Here is a 23,884-nt window from a genome sequence, read left to right on the forward strand (position 1 = left end):
CCTAGAGCTGGTAAGTGGGATTAGATTGGATTACCTCTTGATGGCTGGTGCAAATACGATGGTAAGTACTTCAGGGAATCTAATACAGCCAGGGCGATCTCCTGGACTAGTTTCGATCACCTGGATGGGTCGGAGAGGAATTTTCCCAGATTTTTTTCCCCAATTGGCTTGGGTTTTTATCTGGTTATTTGCTTCTCCCAGGAGATCACATGGCTCCGGGTGGGGTGGAGTGTAAAATGTTGCGATACAATGAGTATCGCAGTTGTGGGGGGAGGACTGGTTGGGCTGGATGCTCTTTACCTGTCCGCCATTGTTCATTGTTCCTAGGTTTATATGTAAACTTCAGGGCTGCTGACCAAGGGTCATGTGGCTCTTTGTCGGCCGGCGGGGACATGATGGGCTGAAATGGCCTCCTTCTGCGCTATAAATTTCTATGTTTCTATGTTTCTAAAACAATGGAAGTTAATGGAAATTACGTTGTGCATTGTGCTGTGACAGAATTGTTTGTTGGTATAAACTATAAACATGGTATTATTTAATCCTTTAATATTGTTTTTGAAAACAACAAAGTCATAGGTAGGACATACCTTGGACATTGGGGTAATCCTTCTCCTCCAATATTACAAGTTTCTTTTTCCTCGAGATTGGGACAATCTTTGCCACCTCCTATTGTTACATGCTTTATAAATCGAATCCGGCTTCTGTACCCCGGAGACAAGTCAGACGATTGACAAGTCTTAGTGCATGAACTCCATCCAGACCATTCAGAAAATCCACAGTCACTGGACATAACGCATGATTGAAAGATTGCAGGGTTGTCATCATGGATACAAAGGCTAAAGAATACAGAAACCAATGACAGTATATCAGTATTACAAATTCTAATCGACTTCAAGTATACTCATGAGTCATAAAACCTTACTAAAAAACATATAACCTTGCATAAATCAGGTCATTGTTCACACTGCTGTAGAAGATTTGATGGGGCCTATTAACCCAGCCTTTTCCAGTGACCACTCACTTTAGTCACCCCACTATTTGGTTGAATGCCTTGGTTGAACCTTATAATTTCCTGGCTGATCTCTTTTTAATACAGCCTCCTTGATGTGGGAAATGACAAAGTTGAGCATGATGGTTGGTAAATTCATAAATAAGAATCTCTCGGTTCCCATTGTAAAACTTGTGCTGGCTGCACTTAAGAACTACAGCAGCCAGTGTACCTGTGGCTGTAATTAACTCCACAACAATTGTTTACATGTTCTGGTCCTTTCATTAACATGCATTTAGAAGTAGCAGAAATGTAGTAGCATTTTTACATTAATAAGCTAATATAGTAGCATGATTCGCTCAAGTTTGTGGCAGAGTTAATTGTATAATTAGTGGACCATTACCTCCAAGATTTTGGTGTGTTACTACTGTGAGAAAACGGGGCAAGAAAAAAAACATGAATGCATACTACATGTTTATTGCCACAATAGTATGCTATTTCTTTGTTGGCTGTACATATCAGCCGGGGTGGTCCACACAAGATGTTAGTTGTGGCTCAGTAGTTAGCACTCTCGAGGTGGGAGAGGCTAGGAGTGATCAGATGCTGCTGGGTGCTTGATTACTGCAGGGAGTTGGAGTGAGTTTGTAAAACGTTGGTGGTGGGCTTTTGGGTTGTGTTTTTTCCAGATTTTAGGGCCTTTCTGGGCCGAAACTCCAGGAGGTTTGGAAAAGAAAACACGGTGGTGGTTCAATGTGAGGATAAGGAGATATGAGCTTGGAATATTATCCAGGTGGCACATGAGGGCTGCAGTGAGGGAAGCTGCTTTGCCTGCCGACCAAAGCCGAATGTTGGGTTCGAGGGGACGGTCAGTGGCCAAGAGGAGGTGGAAAGACCTTTACTGAGTTTGAAGGTTGGTGATAAGTTCTTGGATATATCTCTGCTGTATTCTCGTTCTTAAACTTGCCGGTTTATATTGAGGATGATGTGATAATAAAAAAGTTAAAGTCGTGGGACATTAAAATTTGCGGCAATAAAGAGGAGATACTATTTAGCAACACGGGTAGCAGATAGAACCTGTTATGTATAGGTTGGGTTCCCAGAGGGGGTGAAGTCATTGCCCTACGGCATGAAATTTGAGAAAATGAAAGGAGTGCAGTACTTCCTGGTGCTGCATGATTACCAAGTGAAGGTTTGCTATTATTGTCTTGGACACACCATCTTGTAAAAAGCTGTCCAGACTTGTACTGTTATAACTACGGCGAGGCTGGACACATTGCTGGGAGCTGCAAGGCAAAGGACTGTGGGGTGTGTCACATAGGCCCCCACCCGCTGTGAATATGAGGCAGAAGGAAGCCCCTTGAGTGATGAGGAGATGGGAGAAGGAGCAGGAGGTGTGAATGGAGTGGCCGGAGGCGCGAAGCAGTCGAGGACACAGCTGGTGAATAGAATGAGAAAAGAGCGCAAGAAGAGGCAGATAATTGTGGAGTAGAGAACAGGAGGGATATGGTAGAAAACACACCAAGTACAGTGGAAAAGGACAAATTCAGTGGCGGGCAGCACGGATCAAGGGCAGAGTCGAGCCGTAATACAGCTCAGCTCTCCCTAAAGAATCATGTGTCCATGGGGGGAGCGGAGGCAGGGTGCGGGGTAAGTGTGAGTACTCCAAAGAAAGACAGAGAGTCGGACATTTTAGGGAGCAGGAGGAGGAAAGACAAGGAGAGGATGCAAGAGGCAGGAATCTTAAAGGGGCAGCAGGCCGGGAGCGGGGGGACAAAGATGCCAAACGGGAACAAGATAATTGAAGACACGCCATTATCCTAGAGAGAGAAGAAAAGGGGAGCAAGGGTCAGCAGTGAGATGAGGCCAAAAGGAGCAGCATTGTTGGAGAAACCATGATAGCAGGAGGACTCTCTAAGGCAGGTTATGTATCTGACGGGGAGCAGGGCCAGGAGATTACAGAAGAGCTCAAGAGGGAGGAGTCAGAGGGGGACGGAGACATGGAAGTGGGGGGTGGGATGGCATCATGTGGAAAGGGAAAGGTTAGTGAGGGGCAGAAGGAGGGAGAAGGGGCAGCTCCTCGGCCTAAACCTAATGTAAGGAAGAGGCTGAAATGGCAGGGAAGGTTCAAACAGGAGATGAAAAAGAGACGGAGGCTGCAGGAGGAATCAACAGCTGCCCGAAAAGTTGGGAAGGAGCACAAGAGGAGGGAAGGGCCGGAGATTAAATGATGGGAGGATTATCAGACACATTTCCATTATTAGGAACTATGATTACATTGGTCTCGATTAATGTGAACGGACTGAGGGGAGAAAAGAAACTGCAGCAGTTGTTGCACTGTTTTGAAGGCACTGACCTGTTGTATTTGCAAGGAACCTTTTGGGATGAGGATATCCTAGAAAGAGTTTGGAAGTTTTGGTCATGATCAATTTTTAAAGTACAATAGATTAATATATGTTACGGGAGACAAATTAAACTTTAGGTTTTGATGTTAATATGTGTTGGGGGAATGGCTGTGCAGAGTGGTTGAAAGGATTTGTATAATACAAAGGAATGATCATGATGTTGTAAATGTTTTTAATGTTGATTAAATCATTTTTTTTAAAGTAGGTCGCACTCTCGTCTCTGAATCAGAAGGTTGGGTGTTCAACTCCCACTCCAGCGATGTGAGCACAATATCTCGACAAAACTCTCGTGCAGTACTGAAGGAATGCTGCACTGTCAGAGGTGCTTTCTTTCAGATGACACATTAAACCAAAGTCCCACAGCACTTCACAGGAGCCTTATAAAACAAAAATTTGACACTGAGCCACACTAGGAGATATTATCTCAGGTGACCAAATGCTTGGTCAAAGAAGTAGGTTTGAAGAAGAGGAAGGCAGTTCTCCCTGTTGTCCTGGTCAATATTTATCCCTAAACCAAAAGTACTGCATTTGCTGCACGTCTTGAGGTTGTGAAAGGTGCTATATAAATGCAGGTCTTTCTTTCTTTCTTTCTTTAACATCACTTTGGAGGAGGCATAGCCAGGCAAACAACACAAATTTTCTGTTTAATTTCAATTAATGGCCGTTTGTGGCCAGCAAAAATTAAACAAAACTGCAGTGCAGACCCTTGCTCCAATGTGACAGGAATTCCAAATAAACTGCAAACCATTTCAAAAGCTAATTAACTGCTCTTCAATGGAGAGGATGCAACTGTCCCTTTACTTACCAACAGTTCGTGTGGCCCTCCCACTCTATGGGCCCAAGTTTCCGATGCTGCTGAAAACGGCACACCTCACGATTTACGTAACCTATCTGGGAAAAAAAAGTGCGCCAAAATCTTACCGGGGAATTCTCCGGTCGTCCTGGAGCAAGGCGTGGTGCAGCGGAGCCTCCCTGGGGTGGAGCAAGCCGATCGCAGCCAGCAGGGGGGTGGAGATAAGGATCAGCGTTCTTCTGAGTGCCGGCAGCATTGCTCATGCACGTTGGAGCATGCGCGCATGCACAATGGCTCAGCAGGGCGTTTTTCCCCCAGTCTGTCTTTGAATGGTGTGAGAACCGGGGAGGTGATCGGTGGGGGAGAAGCAGGGGAAGGGATGGAGGAGCGTGGGTTAGGGGTTAAGAATGATCGGAGGGCTGGAGGAGAGAGCAGTCTGTCTTTGAATTATATCTAAAAGAGCAGGCAGGCAGACCCAAGCTGCAAAATGGTGTCCTTGTACTGACCTATACTTTTAAGGCCAGGTGTTGGGAAATGCCATTCCGATTGGAGGTTTTCAGAATTGCATATTACAGTAATCATTTGTTCAGCCTCCGTCCAGCCTCCCCCCCTCCCTCCTGTTCAGCCCCTCCCCCCTCCACTCCCTCCCTCCTCCTCCTCCACCCTCTCTCCCCCTTCCAAACCCTCTCCCCCCGCCCCCCTCCACACCCCTCACTGTCAGAAACAGAGAGGCAGAGAGAGAGAGACACTGACAGAGACAGAGAGACACACTGACAGAGACACAGAGAGAGAGACACTGACAGAGAGACACTGACAGAGAGAGAGACACACTGACAGAGACACAGAGAGAGAGACACTGACAGAGAGACATTGACAGAGAGAGAGACACTGACAGAGACAGAGAGAGAAACACCGACAGAGAGACACGGAGAGAGGCTGATAGAAACACCTTCCCTTCACATAAAGGTAGGACTTCTATTTTTTATTTGTTATTGATTGGTTGCTAATTACTTTGGTCTTGGTGCTTTAGGTGCAGGGTTCCTTCTATTTTTTATGAATTAATTGCTTATTACTTTTTGTGCTTCGTTTAGTGCTTGGTGCTTTAAATGTACTTTGCTTCTTTAATGTTGTTTTGAAAGTGTTTAGTGCTTTGGAAAATCCTCTAACTTCCCTTCTCCCCCGCCGCCTCCCACCCCATGTTGTGATGTTGATGTGTCCTTTGTGCTTAATGCTTCCCACCACCCTCCGCTTCCCCCCCACCCCCACCTCTGGCTGTGCCTGTTCTGGTTTTTCAGAACTTACAAAAGTGGACACTTCTCCATTCTAAGTTAGTTTGGAGTAAATTTTTGGTGCCGAAACCTGCAAAACAGGCCTAAGTGGCTGGACACACCCACTTTTGAAAAATAATACCTGAACTAAAACGAACCTAAACTAAATCACTAGAACTGGAGCAAACTAAGTACCAAGAATTGCGATTTCTAAGATACTCCAAACTAAACTAGTTGCTCCAAGAAAATTGGAGCAACTCCACCCGAAACTTGAGAACCCTGGTGCCAAAATGCTAGCGACAGCTGGAATGTTTGCTAAATCGGCATGTGAATTATAGTTTACATACTCAGCAGTTTGACACCATACTGTGGTGTATAGTATTGGCAATAGAGTTGACACCAACAGCACGACAGAAAATTTCTGCATCGGTAGTTGTGCAGCTACCGGATAAGAATATTGCGACGAGCGCAGGAGCTGCAGCAATAGCTTAGAAACAAAATGCATGTCCAAATGCATACAATGTTTGTATCATTCCACCCTACCGGAATTATAATCATGTACATATAGCTTCATAACTAGTTCCAGTACTTCACAGGTTATCACTACTCTAATGAAAGCCTTTTTAGGCAACTCAGACCCCATAGGGTTCATGTTGGAAAAATGCAACATTCTGAGCTTGGAAAATATTTGCAGGACAATTAGCAAAGACAGAGGAGGCAAATATGATAAATGATGCCTAAATATTCATTATGGCTTCTAGCTGAATGAAACTGATCCAATTTAAATAGGTTTGCTGCAAATAATATTTCATAGGAGAGACTGTGATTGTACCGTGCTTCTTGCTAGTATCCTGTTATTGTCTCTGTACCTTAATATAACTCCTCATATATTTTAGTGTGTGTCCATTCACACTAATTGAAATTAAACAGATAATTCGAATGCTATTTTATAACCTTGTAAAAAATCCGCTATAGAATTTAGACTAATTATTGTCTTCCATTGCTCAGTGCAACAACATCTGGCGCATATGCAAGAAGCGAGAATTAGAGCTGAGGCAGGGAGGTGTATTTTCTGTGATAAATGTTCAGTTTAACAGCATTTTAGTAGGATCATAAAAATGTCACATAGCATATCTGTGCTTCATGTGCAGGCATTTCAATTATGTTGTGGGTGATATGTGAAATTTTTGAAGCCAATTATATTTGTATGGGAGAACGGATGGGTAATGGTGACCTTGTACAGAGAATCAATGGCAATCTTGAGAACAATAGTGGTAATATTCAGAAGGATTATGTAACTTCGGAGAGGGTAGCAATACATTTTGAAAAGACAACAATATTTTTAGAGATTATGATGGCACTAGGCTTAGAGAAGGCAGGTTATAGCAACATGGTGAAAGCATTCCAAATAAGGGAATGCATTGAGAGGTACTGCAGCCTGACTAATTCAGGATTGGCTTTTATTGTCAGTGCAAAGAATAAAGCAATAATTTTCCACAACATAAAAAGGATGTTAAAAGGATAAATTCAAATTATATATTTAATTGTATGATGAATGGCAAGCTCAGTTGGGCTGTCACAATGAACCAATATTTAAAAAACATTGGAACAGTTACTTAAAATGAAAAATTGAGATATTAAAACATTAGTTTTCTTTAGTTTATGGTTCAACAGTAAGTACTATTCTTGTGTATCATGTCTACCCCAACTTATCTATTTATATCTGCCGATCACACTGCAGGCATCATACTTTCACACAGATGCAAAACAATTGTTTTTTTCCAACTGTGGGAAATGCTCGGGATTAAAAAGCAGCTGCCAATCGACAGAGAAACAATTAACTTCTAATTAACTTGAGGATGTCCCAAAGAAGAATTATCTCTAATTGAGTTATTTACAGCAATTAGAACTTGTGGCCTTGAGGAGACATTGTAACAGAATTATCGCAGAATGCTCCTGTACGTAAGCAGGATAGTGTCAGCCGTGACTCAGTGGGCAGCGTACTCGCCTCTGAGTCAGGAGGTTGTAGGTTCAAGTCCCACTCCAGGAACTTGAGCACATAAATCTCGGCTGACACTCCAGTGCAGTGCTGAGGGAGTGCTGCACTGTCGGAGGTGCCATCTTTCAGATGAGACATTAAACCGAGGCACCGTCTGCTCTCAGGTGGACATAAAAGATCCCATGGCACTATTTCGAAGAAGTGCAGGGGAGTTATCCCCGGTGTCCTGGCCAATATTTATCCCTCATTCAGCAATACAAAAAAACCAGATTATCTGTTATCACATTGCTGTTTGTGGGATCTTGCTGTGCGCAAATTGGCTGCCACAATACAACAGTACTCCAAAAAGTACTTAATTGGCTGCAAAGCGCTTCGAGTCGACCAGTGGTCATGAAAGGCGCTATATAAATGCAAGTCTTTCTTTTATCCTCTGACTTCGCGTGAGTAATGCCATGGGAGATGCAATGTATTTATTATAGGTGTAAAGTTAATAGACACGACAGTGAATTTGTTAATTTAATCACAAAAATGTGACTTAACATAATTAGCTGCAAAATGGTGTAATTGTGTAAAGTTTTCCAAGAAATTAAATTAAGGGGTAATGCTGCATCGGACAAGTTACGAGGCAAGTTTTTTAACCAAGCATCACAATGGTGAATTAACACCACAAAAGTGTTGTTGTGTTACTTGTGCACTAAATGAAAATTCAGCACAGCTTTTAAAAAAAACATTGATCACAATTTTTCCAGGCTTTTGTTTTTCTTGAAATGGTGCCGATTCCCCTCTCTAAAATCCAGTCAGTTATTGAAACTTTATCTTACGCTACAGCTGTGAAATTTCATATATTTAACACATTGCGTGAAAAAAACTTGGGTTTACTCCACAGCAACGGCTTTTACTCATATTTGTGAACAAGCAAAGACCTGAAACAATGACCTTACCTCAGCATGGCGTTCTTTCCATCACTTCTTGTACAACGGACGTGTCTTGTTTGGTATCCTATCTCTACATCCCATGGCTTGGAATGTTGGTGGATTGGACGGTTTGCGGGATTCTTTTCTGATGATTGCAAACTGAAGTTCAGTACTGTTTGTCCACTTTGCCAGATTTGTCTTTGGTGTGGCAGTCTGCAGTCACTCCACGGACCTACTTTTAAACTGTACTGAAACTCATCCTCCCCAACCAGACAGGAAACCTGGATATCACAGCTCCTAGTTTCTGTTAGAGATGGGCAGCTTTTACCACCATACAATGGTGGCGATAATACCGAACGAACACGATGCTGTAATCCTTTCCCACAGCCTTTGCTGCAGGCTGACCAGGTTGAGAACTCCGACACCACACAGTCCTGTGGGCAGGGAATGAGGCAGGCTTGGTCCGAGGCAGGCTTAGGTGTAAAGAATTCACAAATTTCATCTAACACAAGCGATCTGTTGGATTTTCGTACACAGTGTACTTTCCTGTGCTGCAGCCCCTGCTGTGCAGTGACACAAGCGGAGGTCCTTGGTTTAACTTTATTAGAAGTAATACGAAGTATACAATCTCCCCATTTCGAGAATTCCCACTCAAACAATTCCTGGTGCCAGTCACACACCTTGAAGCAGTCCCTCTGAATTTCTGGTCTCTTTTCATACTTACAGTGGGAATGGTGCGTTGTCCAACCTTCAATGTGGACACACCACACTGTTCTACTCTGTACCCCATTTGGACCACAGTCTTCACCAATACATCGACCCCACTGGCCTAAAAATAGAACACAAATTGAATAAGTACATCATCTTAAATGAAAGAGCACATCCAGTATTGTCTTTAATAGAAAAAATAGACTCGCAACACATTTGGAAAAGCTGTGTGGTAAAAGCAGGCATAATTGGTTTGAGTGTAATCTGCACTCAGTGTCCTAAATACTAAAATACTAAAGTCAATTATAGGTTATTAACAGCCTGAAGCAAAAATCGAGAGCTGAGGTTTGGTGCAATTTAGAGCTGGGAAAATAAACAAGGTATGTTAGATTGCTTTATACATTGAAATGTAAAAAGCATGACTGAAAAAATGGTCCTGTTATTCCCCTCCTATAACCGAGGGGCACTTAGTTCTCAGATGTCAAGGAGATGAAAAAGTGAAGATTATAATGTTGGATCTCCACATCCTTTATATCACCAGAGGGATACAAATGAAAAGACCATTCAACCAATCTTTCATTCAGAACGATCCCACAGTGCACGCAAGATATTCCCCAAATTATTCCAGAGTTTTCATCTCCACTATTTCACCTTAAGTCTATTTCATGCATTGATCACTATGTGAAAAATAACAACTTTCAAAAGGCTTTTGATAAAGTTTCACATGAAAGGTTATTGATTAAACTCAAAGCTGTAGGAATTCAGGGTAAATCATGACAATCGCAGATAAGGCCATCTCTGACCACTTCCTTGTGTCGCTCTCCACCCACATCCCCCTTCCACTCCCCACAAACCCTGCCTCCTTCTATGTTCGCCCCTGGAAAAACTCTCTCCCGATTTTCTTACAACTGCACTTATGAAATCCCAATTGTCCAGCCTTTGGCCCTCCATTCACCATGACATTTCTGCAGCTACCGATCTGCTCAACCACACCCTCACCACCACCTTTGATGCCCGAGTCCCTATTAAAACAATTACTCTCTCTCACCCTGGCCATTCCCCTGGTACACCCCTGATCTTCGCTCCCTTAAGTCCAAGGGGTGCAGACTTGAATGAATATGGCGGACAACTGGTTTAGACATTCACTGCCAGATCTGGCTAGACCACATAAAGCATTATCGGGTCCTGCTCTCGCCTGCCAAATTGCTCAATATTCACGAATCATTCTGGAACGTAAAGATAAACCCCAGCTTCTAAAATTCTCCACTGCTAAACATCTTTTTAAACCCCTCGCCCCAGGCTCCACCCTCACCTCCAACAATAATTGTGAGGAGCTCATGGACTTCTTTGTCTACCTCTTCGGCTACCTCTGCCTCTTCCCTTCCTTCCCCTAGCCCACCGGGCCAAACTTCCTCCTAAGGAAGCTCCCTCTCCTAGTTCTGACTGCACAACTTTCTCCAGTTTCTCTCTGACCTCCCCTCAGGACCTTTACAAGTTCATCCTGTCCATGAGACCCACTTCCTGCTCCCTTGAACCTACTCCCACCAAATTGCTGGCCAACCTCATTTTCTGTCTCCTGTTAGCTGACATTGTTAACGGTTCTCTCTCCTTAGGTACTATCCCCCTCTCCCTAAAATCTGCTGTCATCACCCTCTCCTCAAAAAAACAATTCTTGACACTGCCATCTTTGCAATCTACCGCCCCATCGCCAACCTTCCTTTCCGCTCCAAAGTCCTTGAACTTGTTGTCGCCTCCCAAATCCATGTCCATCTTTCCTGCAATTCCATGTTTGAATCCCTCCAAATCCAGTTTCCGCGCCTGCCACTGTACCGAAATGGCTCTCATCAAAGTCACAAATGACATCCTCTCTGACTGTGACAAAGGCAAACTATCCCTCCTCGTCCTTCTTGACTTGTCTGCAACCTTTGACACAGTTGACCACTCTATCCTCCACTGTCGATCAGCTGGGTGGGACTGCATTCGCCTGGTTCCATTCTTATCTATCTAATCGTAGCCAGAGAATCACTTGCAATGGCTTCTCTTCCCGCCCCTGCATTGTTACCTCTGGTGTCCCCCAAGGATCTATCATTGGTCCCCTCCTATTCCTCATTTACAGGTTGCTCCTTGGCGACATCATCCGAAAATACAGTGTCAGTTTCCACATGTACGCTGATGACACCTAGTTCTACTCACTACCACTTCTCTTGACCCCTCCTTTAAATTGTCAGACTGCTTGTCCGAAATCCAGTTCTGGATGAGCAGAATTTTTTTTCCAATTGAATATGGGAACATCAAAGCCATTGTTTTCGGTCCCCGCCACAAACTTTGTTCCTTAGCCACTAACTCCATCCCTCTCCCCAACTTCTGTCTGAGGCTGAACCAGACTGTTTGCAACCTTGGTGTCATATTTGACCCTAAAATTTCGACCACATTTCCGCAGCATAATTAAGACTGCCTATTTCTACTTCTGTAATATCGCCCATCTCCGCCCTTGCCTCAGCTCATCCACTCCTGAAGCCCTTATCTTTGTTACCTCTGGACTTGACTATTCCAATGCACTCCTGGCTGGCCTCCCACATTCTACCCTACGTAAACTAGAGATGATCCAAAACTCGGTTCCTAACTCGCACGAAGTCTCGCTCACCCATCACCCCTGTGCTCACTGACCTACATTGGCTCCCAGTTAATCAATGCCTCAATTTCAAAATTCTCCTCCAGCCCCACAACCCCTCCAAGATGTCTGCACTCCTGAGCATCCCTGTTTATAAGCGCTCAACCATTGGTGGCCATGCTTTTTGTTGCCTAGGCCCTAAGCTCTGGAATTTCCCTACCTAAACCTTTCTGACTCTCTACCTCTCTCTCCTCCTTTAAGATGCTCCTTAATACGTATCTCTTTGACCAAGCTTTTGGTCACCTGCCCTAATTTCTCCTTATGTGGCTCGATGTCAAATGTTTTGTCTCAAAATACTTCTGTGAAGCACCTTAGGATGTTTCACTATGTTAAAGGTGCTATATAAATACAAGTTGTTGTTGTAAATATAGGAAATGGATAAGAAACTGGTCAATGGGTAGAAAACAATTTATAATTGGTTGCGCATGTTTAACATCGAGATGACTAATACTCTGAAGTCACTTTCAGCTTCATCCTTAGTTATTTCAACACCATTCATGGAAGTAAGTATGTCATCTGTATTTCCTTCTTAGGTTTACACTTACTTGGATTAAATTTCATCTGCTGTCATTCTGTCCACAAATATTTTCCCCAACTCATTCTGTCATTTCAGAGCTGTCTCATTCAATTCCACTGCCCCATCTAATTTGGTATCCTCTGCAAATCTGACCACTTTGTATGAAGTTTCGGAATCAAGGCCATTTATTTAAATTACAAATATCCCACTTTGTACTTCCACCTCACTCTGACCAAATCATATAACAAGCACTTACACAATGTAGAGGAGCAATCAACAAAGTCAGTTTATAGGACTACAACAGTAATATACAGGAGGGGATAATCATCAAACGTTAATAATTCTCCGTTCTGTGCCCAGTTCTGGTCACCAAGCAACAAGACAGACATTCAAGAATTGGGGACAGTGTACAGGAAGAGCCACAAGGTTGAACTCTAATATCGAAGGCCTGAGTTAAGAGGAAATACTGGAGAGTTTTCAGCCTTGAAGGGAGGCCTCTGAGAGGTGATCTTATACCAAGATTGTTTAAGGGTATATTAAAAGATGAAGATGGAATATAACTTCAAATTAAAGAGGATAGGGGATACAGGTTCAAACCCGAGATGGGATGGGTGGAATGCCTGTGCCTTCAGCAGGCACAGAGATTGTAATACATAGAAATAAGGGGAGGGGCAAAACTAGGGTCACGGGCATAGGGTTATACAAGGCTTCGGTGAGATATACGTTTGCGTATTGTGTAGAGTTTTGATCTCCCAACTTGAAAAGAACATTGTGACACTAACAAATGTATAGAGGAGGGTAACATGAATGATCCCCACACTAAGTGCATTGAGCTACAAAGAGAGACTTCATTATTGGTTTCATTTATTGCTGCAGCGTCGACTTAGCGAGGGTCTGATTCAGGAAATTAAAATGATTAAGGGGATTGATAACATGCAAATAATTAGATTATTTAAGGTAATGGGGCTAGGTAGAACTGGAGCCACCTACTTAAATTGAGAAAGCAGGGAGTGAGGTTAAATGTTCGGAAGTCTTATTTTTCTTAAAGGGTGATAAACTTGTGAAACAGGACTCTTGAGGTGATAGTGAGGATGATCTCCTTCCAATCTTTCAAGAAGGTTTTAGATATGTTTTTGAAAAATGACAAAAGGAAAGATGCATTATTCCAGAAAATAACTAATTTCGAACATCCTAGGCATGCTTGGTTGTCTTTGAGGAACTTTTAGTAGATGATTCCTGAAATGTCCATGAATTTCTGCCTCTCCCCAGAGGTGGGGGTAGGTTGGAGCAAGGTAATTCAATGGGCAGGAGTCCAGTTGACAATAAGGCAACGCAGTATGGTCCTCAGTACATAGCATAAGTTAAAGCTTCCTCTGGTAAAGGCATTGGGCCCAAGTTTCGGCATCAGGTGAAAACGGCGCACCTCCGAGACTTACGTGACCTGCCTGGGCTTGAAGGTGCGCCGGAATATTTTGCTGCAATTCTCTGGTCCTCCTGGACCGTGGCGTGGCGTGGCGTGGCGCAGTCTTCCTGGGGCGGAGCAAGCTGCAGGTGAGCAGGGCTAGGGATGGAGGAACGTGGCAAGGGATGGAGGAGCGTGGCAAGGCATGGAGGAGCGTGGCAAGGGATGAAGGAGCGTGGCAAGGGATGAAGGAGCGAGGCAAGGGATGGAGGAGCATGGCAAGGGATGGAGGAATGTGAGATGGGGGGCACTCGAAATGATCGAAGGGCCGAAGGAGAGAGCAGGGGAGCCTCCATCCAGCCTCCCCCCCCCCCCCCCCGCGTTCAGCCCCCCACACGCGTTCAACCCCCCACAACCCCCGCGTTCACCCCCCCCGTGCTCAGCCCCACACCCCCCCGCGTTCAGCACCCCCCCACACACACACACCCCCACACTCACCCCCCACAACACACACCCCCCCCACACACACCCCACCTCCACACACACCCCACCCCCCCCACACACCCCCACAACCCCCACACACCCTACCCCCCCCCCTCCGCCAACACCCCCAACATCCCTCACTGTCAGATACAGAGAGAGAGAGAGAGAGAGACACTGACAGAGACACTGACAGAAACACATTCGCTTCACATAAAGGTAGGACTTCTATTTTTTTTTATTGATTGGTTGCTTATTGCTTTGTTCTTGGTGCTTTAGGTGCAGGGTTCCTTCTATTTTTTATTAATTAATTGCTTATTACTTTTTGTGCTTCGTAAATGTACTGCTTTATTTTGTGCTTACTGCTTTAAATGTATTTTGCTTCGTTAATGTTGTTGTGAAGGTGTTTATGGAAAATCCTCTAACTTCCCTCCCCCTCTGTTGTGATGTTGATGTGTCCTTTGTGTTTAATTCTCCCCGCTCCCCCCGCCCCCCCCCGCCCCCCCCCCCCCCCAACCCCGCCAGCCCATCTCTGGCTGTGCCTGCACTAAACTTAACTCCAGGTAAGGTTTTTCAGAACTTATAAAAGTGGATACTTACTCTTACTCTATCCTAAGTTAGTTTGTAGTAAGTTTTCACTGCCGAAACTTGCAAAACAGGCCTGAGTGGCTGGACACACCCCCTTTTGAAAAAAAACCTTACCTAAAGCCAACCTAAACTAACTCACTAGAACTGGAGCAAACTAATATCCGGGAATTGCAATTTCTAACATATTCCAAACTGAACTAGTTGCCTCAAAAAACTAGGAGCAACTCCACCCGAAACTTGGGCCCGTTAAGTGCCCATTTTGAAGGGTGCCTGAAGAAGCCATTGTTACATAGAAACATAGAAAATAGGTGCAGGAGTAGGCCATTTGGTCCTTCGAGCCTATACCATCATTCAATATGATCATGGCTGATCATGCAATTCAGTTCCCCATTGTTGCTTTCTCTCCACACCCCTTGATCCCTTTAGCAATAAGGGCCACATTTAACTCCCTTTTGAATATATCTAACGAACTGGCCTCAACAACTTTCTGTGGTAGAGAATTCCACAGGTTCTCTGAGTGAAGACGTTTCTCCTCATCTCGGTCCTAAATGGCTTATCCCTTATCCTTAGACTGTGACCCCTGGTTCTGGAATTCTCCATCATCGAGAAAATTCTTCCTGCATCTAACCTGTCTAATCCCGTCAGAATTTTATATGTTTCTATGAGATCCACTCTCATTCTTCTAAATGCCAGTGAATGTAAGCCTAGTCGATCCAGTCTTTCTTCATATGTTAGTCCAGTCATCCCGGGAATCAGTCTGGTGAACCTTCGCTGCACTCCCTCAATAGCAAGAACATCCTTCTTCAGATTAGGAGACCAAAACTGTACATGATATTCACCAAAACCTTGTGCAACTGCAGTAAGACCTCCCTGCTCCTATACTCAAATCCTCTCGCTATGAAGGCCAACATACCATTTGCCTTCTTCACCGCCTGCTGTACCTGCATGTCAACTTTCAATGACTGATGTACCATGACACCCAGGTCTCATTGCACCACCCCTTTTCCCAATCTGTCACCATTCAGATAATATTCTGCCTTCATGTTTTTGTCACCAAAGTGGATAGCCTCACATTTATCTATATTATACTGGATCTGCCATGCATTTGCCCACTCACCTAACCTGTCCAAGCCATCCTGCAGCCTCTTAGCATCCTCCTCACAGCTCACACTGCCATCCAGCTTAGTGTCATTTGCAAACTTGGAGATATTACATTCAATTCTTTTGTCGAAATCATTAATGTATATTGTAAATAGCTGAGGTCACAGCACTGAACCTTGTGGTACCCCACTAGTCACTGCCTCCATTCTGAAAAGGACTCGTTTATTCCTATTCTTTGTTTCCTGTCTGCCAACCAGTTTTCTATCCACGTCAATACATTACCCCCAATACCATGTGCTTTAATTTTGCGCACTAATCTCTTGTGTGGGACTTTGTCAAAAGCCTTTTGAAAGTCCAAATACACCACATCCACTGGTTCTCCCTTTTCCACTCTACAAGTTACATCCTCAAAAAATTCTAGAAGATTTGTCAAGCATGATTTCCCTTTCATAAATCCATGCTGACTTGGATCGATCATGTCACAGCTTTCCAAATGTGCTGCAATTACATCTTTAATAATTGATTCCAACATTTTCCCCACCACCGATATCAGGCTGACCGGTCTATAATTCCCTGTTTTCTCTCTCCCTCTTTTTTTAAAAAGTGGGGTTACATTAGCTACCCTCCAATCAATAAGAACTGATCCAGAGTCTGTAGAATATTGGAAAATGACCACCAATGCATCTACTATTTCTAGAGCCACTTCCTTAAGTACTCCTGGATGCAGACTATCAGGCCCTGGGGATTTATCGGCCTTCGATCCCATCAATTTCCCTAAAACAATTTGCTGACTAATAAGGATTTCCTTCAGTTCCTCCTTCTCGCTAGATCCTTGGTCCCCGAGTATTTCCAGGAGGTTATTTGTGTCTTCCTTTATGAAGACAGAACCAAAGTATTTGTTCAATTTGTCTGCCATTTCTTTGTTCCCCATTATATATTCACCTGATTCTGACTGCAAGGGACCTACATTTATCTTCACTAATCTTTTACTCTTCACATATCTATGGAAGCTTTTGCAGTCAGTTTTTATGTTCCCAGAAAGCTTACTCTCATACTCTATTTTCCCCCTCCTAATTAAACCCTTTGTCTTCCTCTGCTGAATTCTAAATTTCTCCCAGTCCTCAGGTTTGCTGTTTTTTCTGGCCAATTTGTATGCATCTTCCTTGGATTTAACACTATCCCTAATTTCCCTTGTTAGCCACGGTTGAGCCAACTTCCCCCGTTTATTTTTATGCCAGACAGGGATGTACAATTGTTGAAGTTCATCCATGTGATCTTTAAATGTTTGCCATTGCCTATCCATCGTCAACCCTTTAGTATCATTCACCAGTCTATCCTAGCCAATTCACGTCTCATACCATGTATTTAAGTTCAGGACCCTAGTCTCTGAATTAACTGTGTCACTCTCCATCTTAATGAAAAATTCTATCATATTATGGTCATTCTTCCCCTTAATCCTCTCTCATTACACAACACCTAGGATGGCCAACTCTCGTTGGTTCCTCGACATATTGGTCTAGAAAACCATTCCTTATACACTCCAGGAAATCCTCCTCCACCATATTGCTACCAGTTTGGTTAGCCTAATCTATATGTAGATTAAAGTTGCCCATGATAACTGCTGTACCTTTATTGCACACATCCCTAATTTCCTGTTTGATGCCATCCCCAACCTCACTACTACTGTTTGGTGGTCTGTACAGAACTCCCACTAGTGTTTTCTGCCCTTTGGTATTCCGCAGCTCTACCCATACAGATTCCATATCATCCAAGCTAATGTCCTTCCTTACTATTGCATTAATCTCCTCTTTAACCAGCAACGCTACCCCACGTCCTTTTCCTTTCTGTCTATCCTCCCTGAATATTGAGTATACCTGGATGTTGAGTTCCCAGCCTTGGTCACCCTGGAGCCATGTCTCCGTAATACCAATTACATCATATCCGTTAACAGGGTCTAGTGAGAAGGAGGAACTGAAGGATGTCCTTATTAGGCGGTAAATTGTGTTAGGGAAATTGATGGGATTGAAGGCCGATAAATCCCCAGGGCCTGATAGTCTGCATCCCAGAGTGCTCAAGGAAGTGGCCCTAGAAATGGTGGATGCATTGGTGATCATTTTCCAACAGTCTATCGACTCTGGATCAGTTCCCATGGACTGGAGGATAGCTAATGTAACACCACTTTTTAAGAAAGGAGGGAGAGAGAAAACGGGTAATTATAGACCGGTTAGCTTGACATCAGTCGTGGGGAAAATATTGGAATCAATCATGAAGGACGAAATAGCAGCGCATTTGGAAAGCGGTGACAGGATCAGACCAAGTCAGCATGGATTTATGAAAGGGAAATCATGCTTGACAAATCTTCTGGATTTTTTGAGGATGTAACTGGCAGAGTGGACAAGGGAGAACCAGTGGATGTGGTCTATTTGGACTTTCAAAAGGGTTTTGACAAGGTACCGCACAAAAGATTGTTGTGCAAAATCAAAGTACATGGTATTGGGGGTAATATACTGACGTGGATAGGGAACTGGTTGGCAGACAGGAAGCAGAGAGTCAGGATAAACGGGTCCTTTTCAGAATGGCAGGCAGTGACTCAGTGCTGGGACCCCAGCTCTATACAATATACATTAACAATTTAGATGAAGGAATTGAGTGTAATATCTCCAAGTTTGCAGATGACACTAAACTGGGTGGCGGTGAGAGCTGTGAGGAGGACGCCAAGAGACTGCAGGGTGACTTGGACAGGTTACGTGAGTGGGCAAATGCATGGCAAAAACACGAAGGCAGAATATTATTGAATGGCAGCAGACTAGGAAAAGGGGAGGTGCAACGAGACCTGGGTGTCATGGTTCATCAGTCGCTGAAAGTGGGCACGCAGGTACAGCAGGTGGTAAAGAAGACAAATGGTATGTTGGCCTTCATAGCTAAGGGATTTGAATATAGAAGCAGGGAGGTCTTGCTGCAGTTGTACAGGGCCTTAGTGAGGCCTCACCTGGAATATTGTGTTCAGTTTTGGTCTCCAAGCCTGAGGAAGGATGCTCTTGATATTGAGGGAGTGAGCGAAGGTTCACCAGACTGATTCCCGGGATGGCGGGGCTGTCATATGAGGAGAGACTGGATCAACTGGGCCTTTATTCACTGGAATTTAGAAGGATGAGAGGGGATCTCATAGAAACATCGAAGATTCTGACAGGACTGGACAGGTTAGATGCAGGAAGAATGTTCCTGATGTTGGGGAAGTCCAGAACCAGGGGACATAGTCTTAGGATAAGGGGTAGGCCATTTAGGACTGAGATGAGGAGAAACTTCTTCACTCAGAGAGTTGTTAACCTGTGGAATTCCCTGCCACAGAGAGTTGTTGATGCCAGTTCACTGGATATATTCAAGAGGGAGTTAGATATGGCTCTTATGGTTAAGGGGATCAGGGGGTATGGAGAGAAAGCAGGAAAGGGGTACTGAAGGAATGATCAGCCATGTTCTTGTTGAATGGCGGTGCAGGCTCGAAGGGCTGAATGGCCGACTCCTGCACCTATTTTTCTATGTTTCTATGTTTCTAACAGCTATCTGCGCAGTTAATTCATCCACCTTATTACGAATGCTTCTCGTATTGAGACACAGAGCCTTCAGGCTTGTTTTTTTAAACACTCTTTGTCCTTTTAGGATTATGTTGTAATATGGCCCTTTTTGATTTTTGCCTTTGATTTCTCTGCCCTCCACTTTTCCTTATCTCCTTTCTACCTTTTGCTTCTGCCCCCATTTTACTTCCCTCTGTTACCCTGCATAGATTCCCATCCCCCTGCCATATTAGTTTTAAACCCTGCCCAACAGCATTAGCAAACACACCCCCTCGGACATCGGTTCTGGTCCTGCCCAGATGCAGACCGTCTGGTTTCTACTGATCCCACCTCCCCCAGAACCGGTTCCAATGTCCCAGGAATTTGAATCCCTCCCTCTTGCACCACTCCTCAAGCTACACATTCATCTTAACTATCCTGCTATTTCTACTCTGACTAGCATGTGGTACTGGTTGCAATCCTGAGATTACTACCTTTGAGGTCCAACTTTTTAATTTAACTCCTAACTCCCTAAATTAAGCTTGTAGGACCTCGTCCCATTTTTTACCTATATCGTTGGTAGCTATATTCACCACGACAACTGGCTGTTCACCCTGCCCATCCAGAATGCCCTGCAGCCGCTCCGAGACATCCTTGACCCTTGCACCAGGGGAGGCAACATACCATCCTGGAGTCTCGAAATGCCTATCTGTTCCCCTTACAATAGAATCCACTACCACTATCGCTCTTCCACTTTTTTTCCTGCCCTCCTGTGCAGCAGAGCCATCCATGGTGCCATGAACTTGGCTGCTGCTGCCTTCCCTTGATGAGCTATTTCCTCCAACAGTATCCAAAGTGGTATATATGTTTTGGAGGGAGATGACCACAGGGGACCCCTGCACTACCTTCCTACTCCTGCTCTGCCTGATGGTCACCCATTCCCTATCTGCCTTTGTAACCTTTGCCTGCGGTGTGTCACTAAACATGCTATTCATGACATCCTCAGCATCTTGGATGCTCCAGAGTGAATCCATGCACAGCTCCAGTGCTGCAATGTGGTCTGACAGGAGCTGCAGCTGGATACACTTCCTGCACACATAGTAGTCAGGGACTACTTAGGACTTAGGACTTCTTAGGACTGCAGTAGAAGCTAGCTTTCCATCTCCAATTCTGGATGCAGGCTCCTATCAGCAGGCAACAGTGCAGGTCAGAGCTATGAATCAGAAATCTACAGCACAGAAGGAGGCCATTCAGCCCATGTCTGTGCCGGATGAAAAAGGCTAACCAGCTTAATCCCACTTTCCAACACTTGGTCCAAAACCTTGTAGTTTGCAGCACTTCAAGTGCATATCTAAGTAGTTTTTAAATGTGGTGATGGTTTCTACCTCTACCACCCTTTCAGGAAATGAGTTCCCGACCCCCTCCAGTTCTCCTCAACTCCCCTTCGACCAATTACTTGAAACCTATGCCCCCTGATTAATTGAGCTCTCTGTTAATGGAAATAAGTCTTTCCTATCCACTCTATCTGGGCCCCTCATAATGTTATACACCTCAATTTAGTTTCTCCTCAGCCTCTTCTGTTCCAAAGAAAAGAACCCCACCCTATCCAATCTTTTCTCATAGCTTAAATTCTCCAGTCCTGGCAACATCCTCTTAAATCTTCTCTGTACGCTCTCTAGTGCAATCACATTAAAACCGATCTGGTTCACTAATGTCTTTCAGGGAAAGAAATCTGCCGTCCTTTCCCAGTCTGTCCTATATGTGACTCCAGACCCACAGCAATGTGGTTGACTCTTATCTGCCTTCTGAAATAGCCTGGCAAGCCATTCAGTTGTCCACTATGAAAAACTGCAGCAATTCAAGAAGATGGCTCAGCACCACCTTCTCAAGGGCAATTAGGGATGGGCAATAACTGCTGACCTTGCCAGCGACGTCCACATCCCATGAATTAATAAAAAATACCTTTCCTGTAATGTGGTGAGCAGAACTTTGCACAGCACTCCAGCTATGGCCCAACTAGTGTTCTATACAGTTGAAGCATAACCTCCCTGCTGTTGTATTCTAGGCCTTGGCTAATCAAGGAAAGCATCCCGTATGCCTTCTTAACCACCTTATCTAGCTATCCTGACACATTCAGGGATCGGTGGACATGGACTCCAAGGTCCCTCTGTTTTTTTATACTTCTCAGTATCCTACCATTTATTGTGTATTCCTTGATTGTTAGCCCTCCCCAAATGTATTATCATGCACTCATTTGGATTTAATTCCATTTGCCACTTTGCTGCCCACCTGACCAGTCCATTGATATCTTCCTGTCGTCTACAGCTTTTTCCTCACTATCAACCACATGGCCAATTTTTGTATCACCTACAAACTTCTTAATCATGCCCCCTACATTAAAGTCTAAATCATTGATATATACCACAAAAAGCAAGGGACCTAGTACTGAGTCCTGCAAAACCCCATTGGAATCAACCTTCCAGTCGCAAAAACACCAACCGACCATTACCCTTTGCTCCCTGCCACTGAACCAATTTTGGATCCAACTTGCCACTTTCCCTTGGATCCCATGGGCTTTTACTTTACTGACCAGTCTGCTATGTGGGACCTTGTCAAAAGCCTTGCTAAAATACATGTAGACTACATCAAATATACTACCCTCATTGACCCTCCTAGTTACCTCCTCAAAAAAAATCAAGTTAGTTAGACATGACCTTCCGTTAACAAATCCATGCAGACTGTCTTTGATTAATCCATATCTATTAACATTAGCCATTAGAGTTTTTTCCAATAATTTTCCCATCACCGAGGTTACGCTGACTGGCCTGTAATTACTCAGTCTATCCCTTTCTCCTTTTTTGAACAACAGTACAGCATTAGCAGTCTGCCAGTGTTGTGTACGTAAATAAACAGACTAAATGAACCAGGAGTAACTGTGTTTTTTATAGCAACAACCCAAAAAGGTGTCCCCAACCAGCATGAACCAGAATGTTTACAGCACTGTGTGAATAGCTCCTGCAGGGTCCTAATGTCTGTCTAGTGTCCTATAACAACCAAATAGAGTATGAACAGAGCATATTTTCCCCCCTTTTTAAAACACATGGCTCCGGTTGGGATGGACTGTAGAATGTTTCAGTATAAGGGGTGTCGCAGTTGTGTGAGGCGGACTGGTTGGGCTGGGTGCTCTTTGCCTTTCCGTCACTGTTCATAGGTTTATATGTAATCTTTAGGGCTGCTGACCAAAGGCCATGTGGCTCTTTGTCGGCCGGTGCAGACACGATGGGCTGAAGTGGCCTCCTTCTGCACTATAAATTTCTATGTTTCTACAGTCTATGAACAGATGAAGTCTTTGAGATAGCCAGGCTGTGACCTGATATGCTGAGACCGGCAAGGAGCTTGCGGTGTTTGATCAAGGTTTTCAGTTGGGAAACAGAACGATGCCTCTGTTCCATCCTGCTAGTCGGTAGATCTGTGAGTTGGGATCAGTCTACGAGCATTCCATCGAGTTCCATCATTGAGCTCGTAGGTGTGAGGGCTGAACTTTCGCTCAATCTGTGTTGAAGGTGAAAGTGAAGATGTGAGCTTATGACTCCGATTTGGGCCCTTAACTCTGACCCAATCTTGGTTCTTCAGTTGGGGCTTTTGAGCGCGTCATTTTGTGTCAGTGTACGACTTCGCTTTTCGTTGACGTTCAGAAATCTGGGATGTGAGTGTGGTTATCTTCACCCTAGGTTTGGCTGAGGATTTGAGAATGTCCAGAGGCTAGTGAAGATTCTGCCCAATCATGAGCTCAGCAGGTGTCTTCCCCATAAGCAAGTGTTTTGTCGAACGGTATGTGCAGAGAATGGTTTGAACCACTTCATCGAATATTTGGCCAACTGCAAGGTTGGCTTTCAAACCCTCTTTGAAGACATGGTTAAATCGCTCAACACCTCCGTTGCTTTGACAATTGTACCGAGCAGTAAGGCGATGCTCGATAGCATGATGAGTGAGGAAATCTACAAACTGGACGGACACAAACTGTGGTCCATTGTCAGTGATTATGACCTCTGGGAGGCCCCACTTCGTGAACAGATGCTGCAGAATAGTGACGATCATTGATGAGGTCACTGAACTTATAACAATTTCTGGCCATTTGAAATGCAGATCATGTACTACAAAGAAACGCTGGTGCTGTGGAGTTGTTTCAACTGGACCGAAGACATCCAACTGAAGTTGTTTGCATGGTCTTTGTGGCCATGGAATGGGTTTCATTGGCACTAGTCGGATGTTTGCGGCGTTTTTGCACAAACTGCATGCTTTGCAGTGTGAGACGAACTCCTCGATGCGAGTGTCAATCCCAGGCCACCATACTGAATCGCGACATCCCTGCTTCATGCAGACAATGCCAGGGTGTCCATCGTGTGCCAATGAAAGAATGCGCTATTGAAGCGACTTGGGAATTACTGCTTTATCACCACGAGCTAGGCAGCCAAACAGAAAATTAATCGCAAAGTCTGTGG

The 23,884-nt window shown here is 44.3% G+C and overlaps 1 protein-coding gene across 7 annotated transcripts in view; it reads right to left on the minus strand.

The window, feature by feature from the left end:
* The window catches only part of thsd7ba (thrombospondin, type I, domain containing 7Ba), a 1,512,301-nt gene that overhangs the window by 972,604 nt on the left and 515,813 nt on the right, over positions 1–23,884 (minus strand). For all 7 annotated transcript variants that reach the window (XM_070875389.1, XM_070875388.1, XM_070875385.1 and 4 more), the window contains 2 exons: positions 8,392–9,193; positions 588–836 (listed from right to left, as the gene is read on the minus strand). In XM_070875389.1, the coding sequence (XP_070731490.1) occupies positions 588–836; positions 8,392–9,193 (1,051 nt within the window). The remainder of the gene's footprint in view (positions 1–587; positions 837–8,391; positions 9,194–23,884) is intronic.

Source organism: Pristiophorus japonicus, chromosome 3 (genome assembly GCF_044704955.1).
Source record: "Pristiophorus japonicus isolate sPriJap1 chromosome 3, sPriJap1.hap1, whole genome shotgun sequence".
In the NCBI taxonomy this organism is placed as follows: domain Eukaryota; kingdom Metazoa; phylum Chordata; class Chondrichthyes; family Pristiophoridae; genus Pristiophorus; species Pristiophorus japonicus.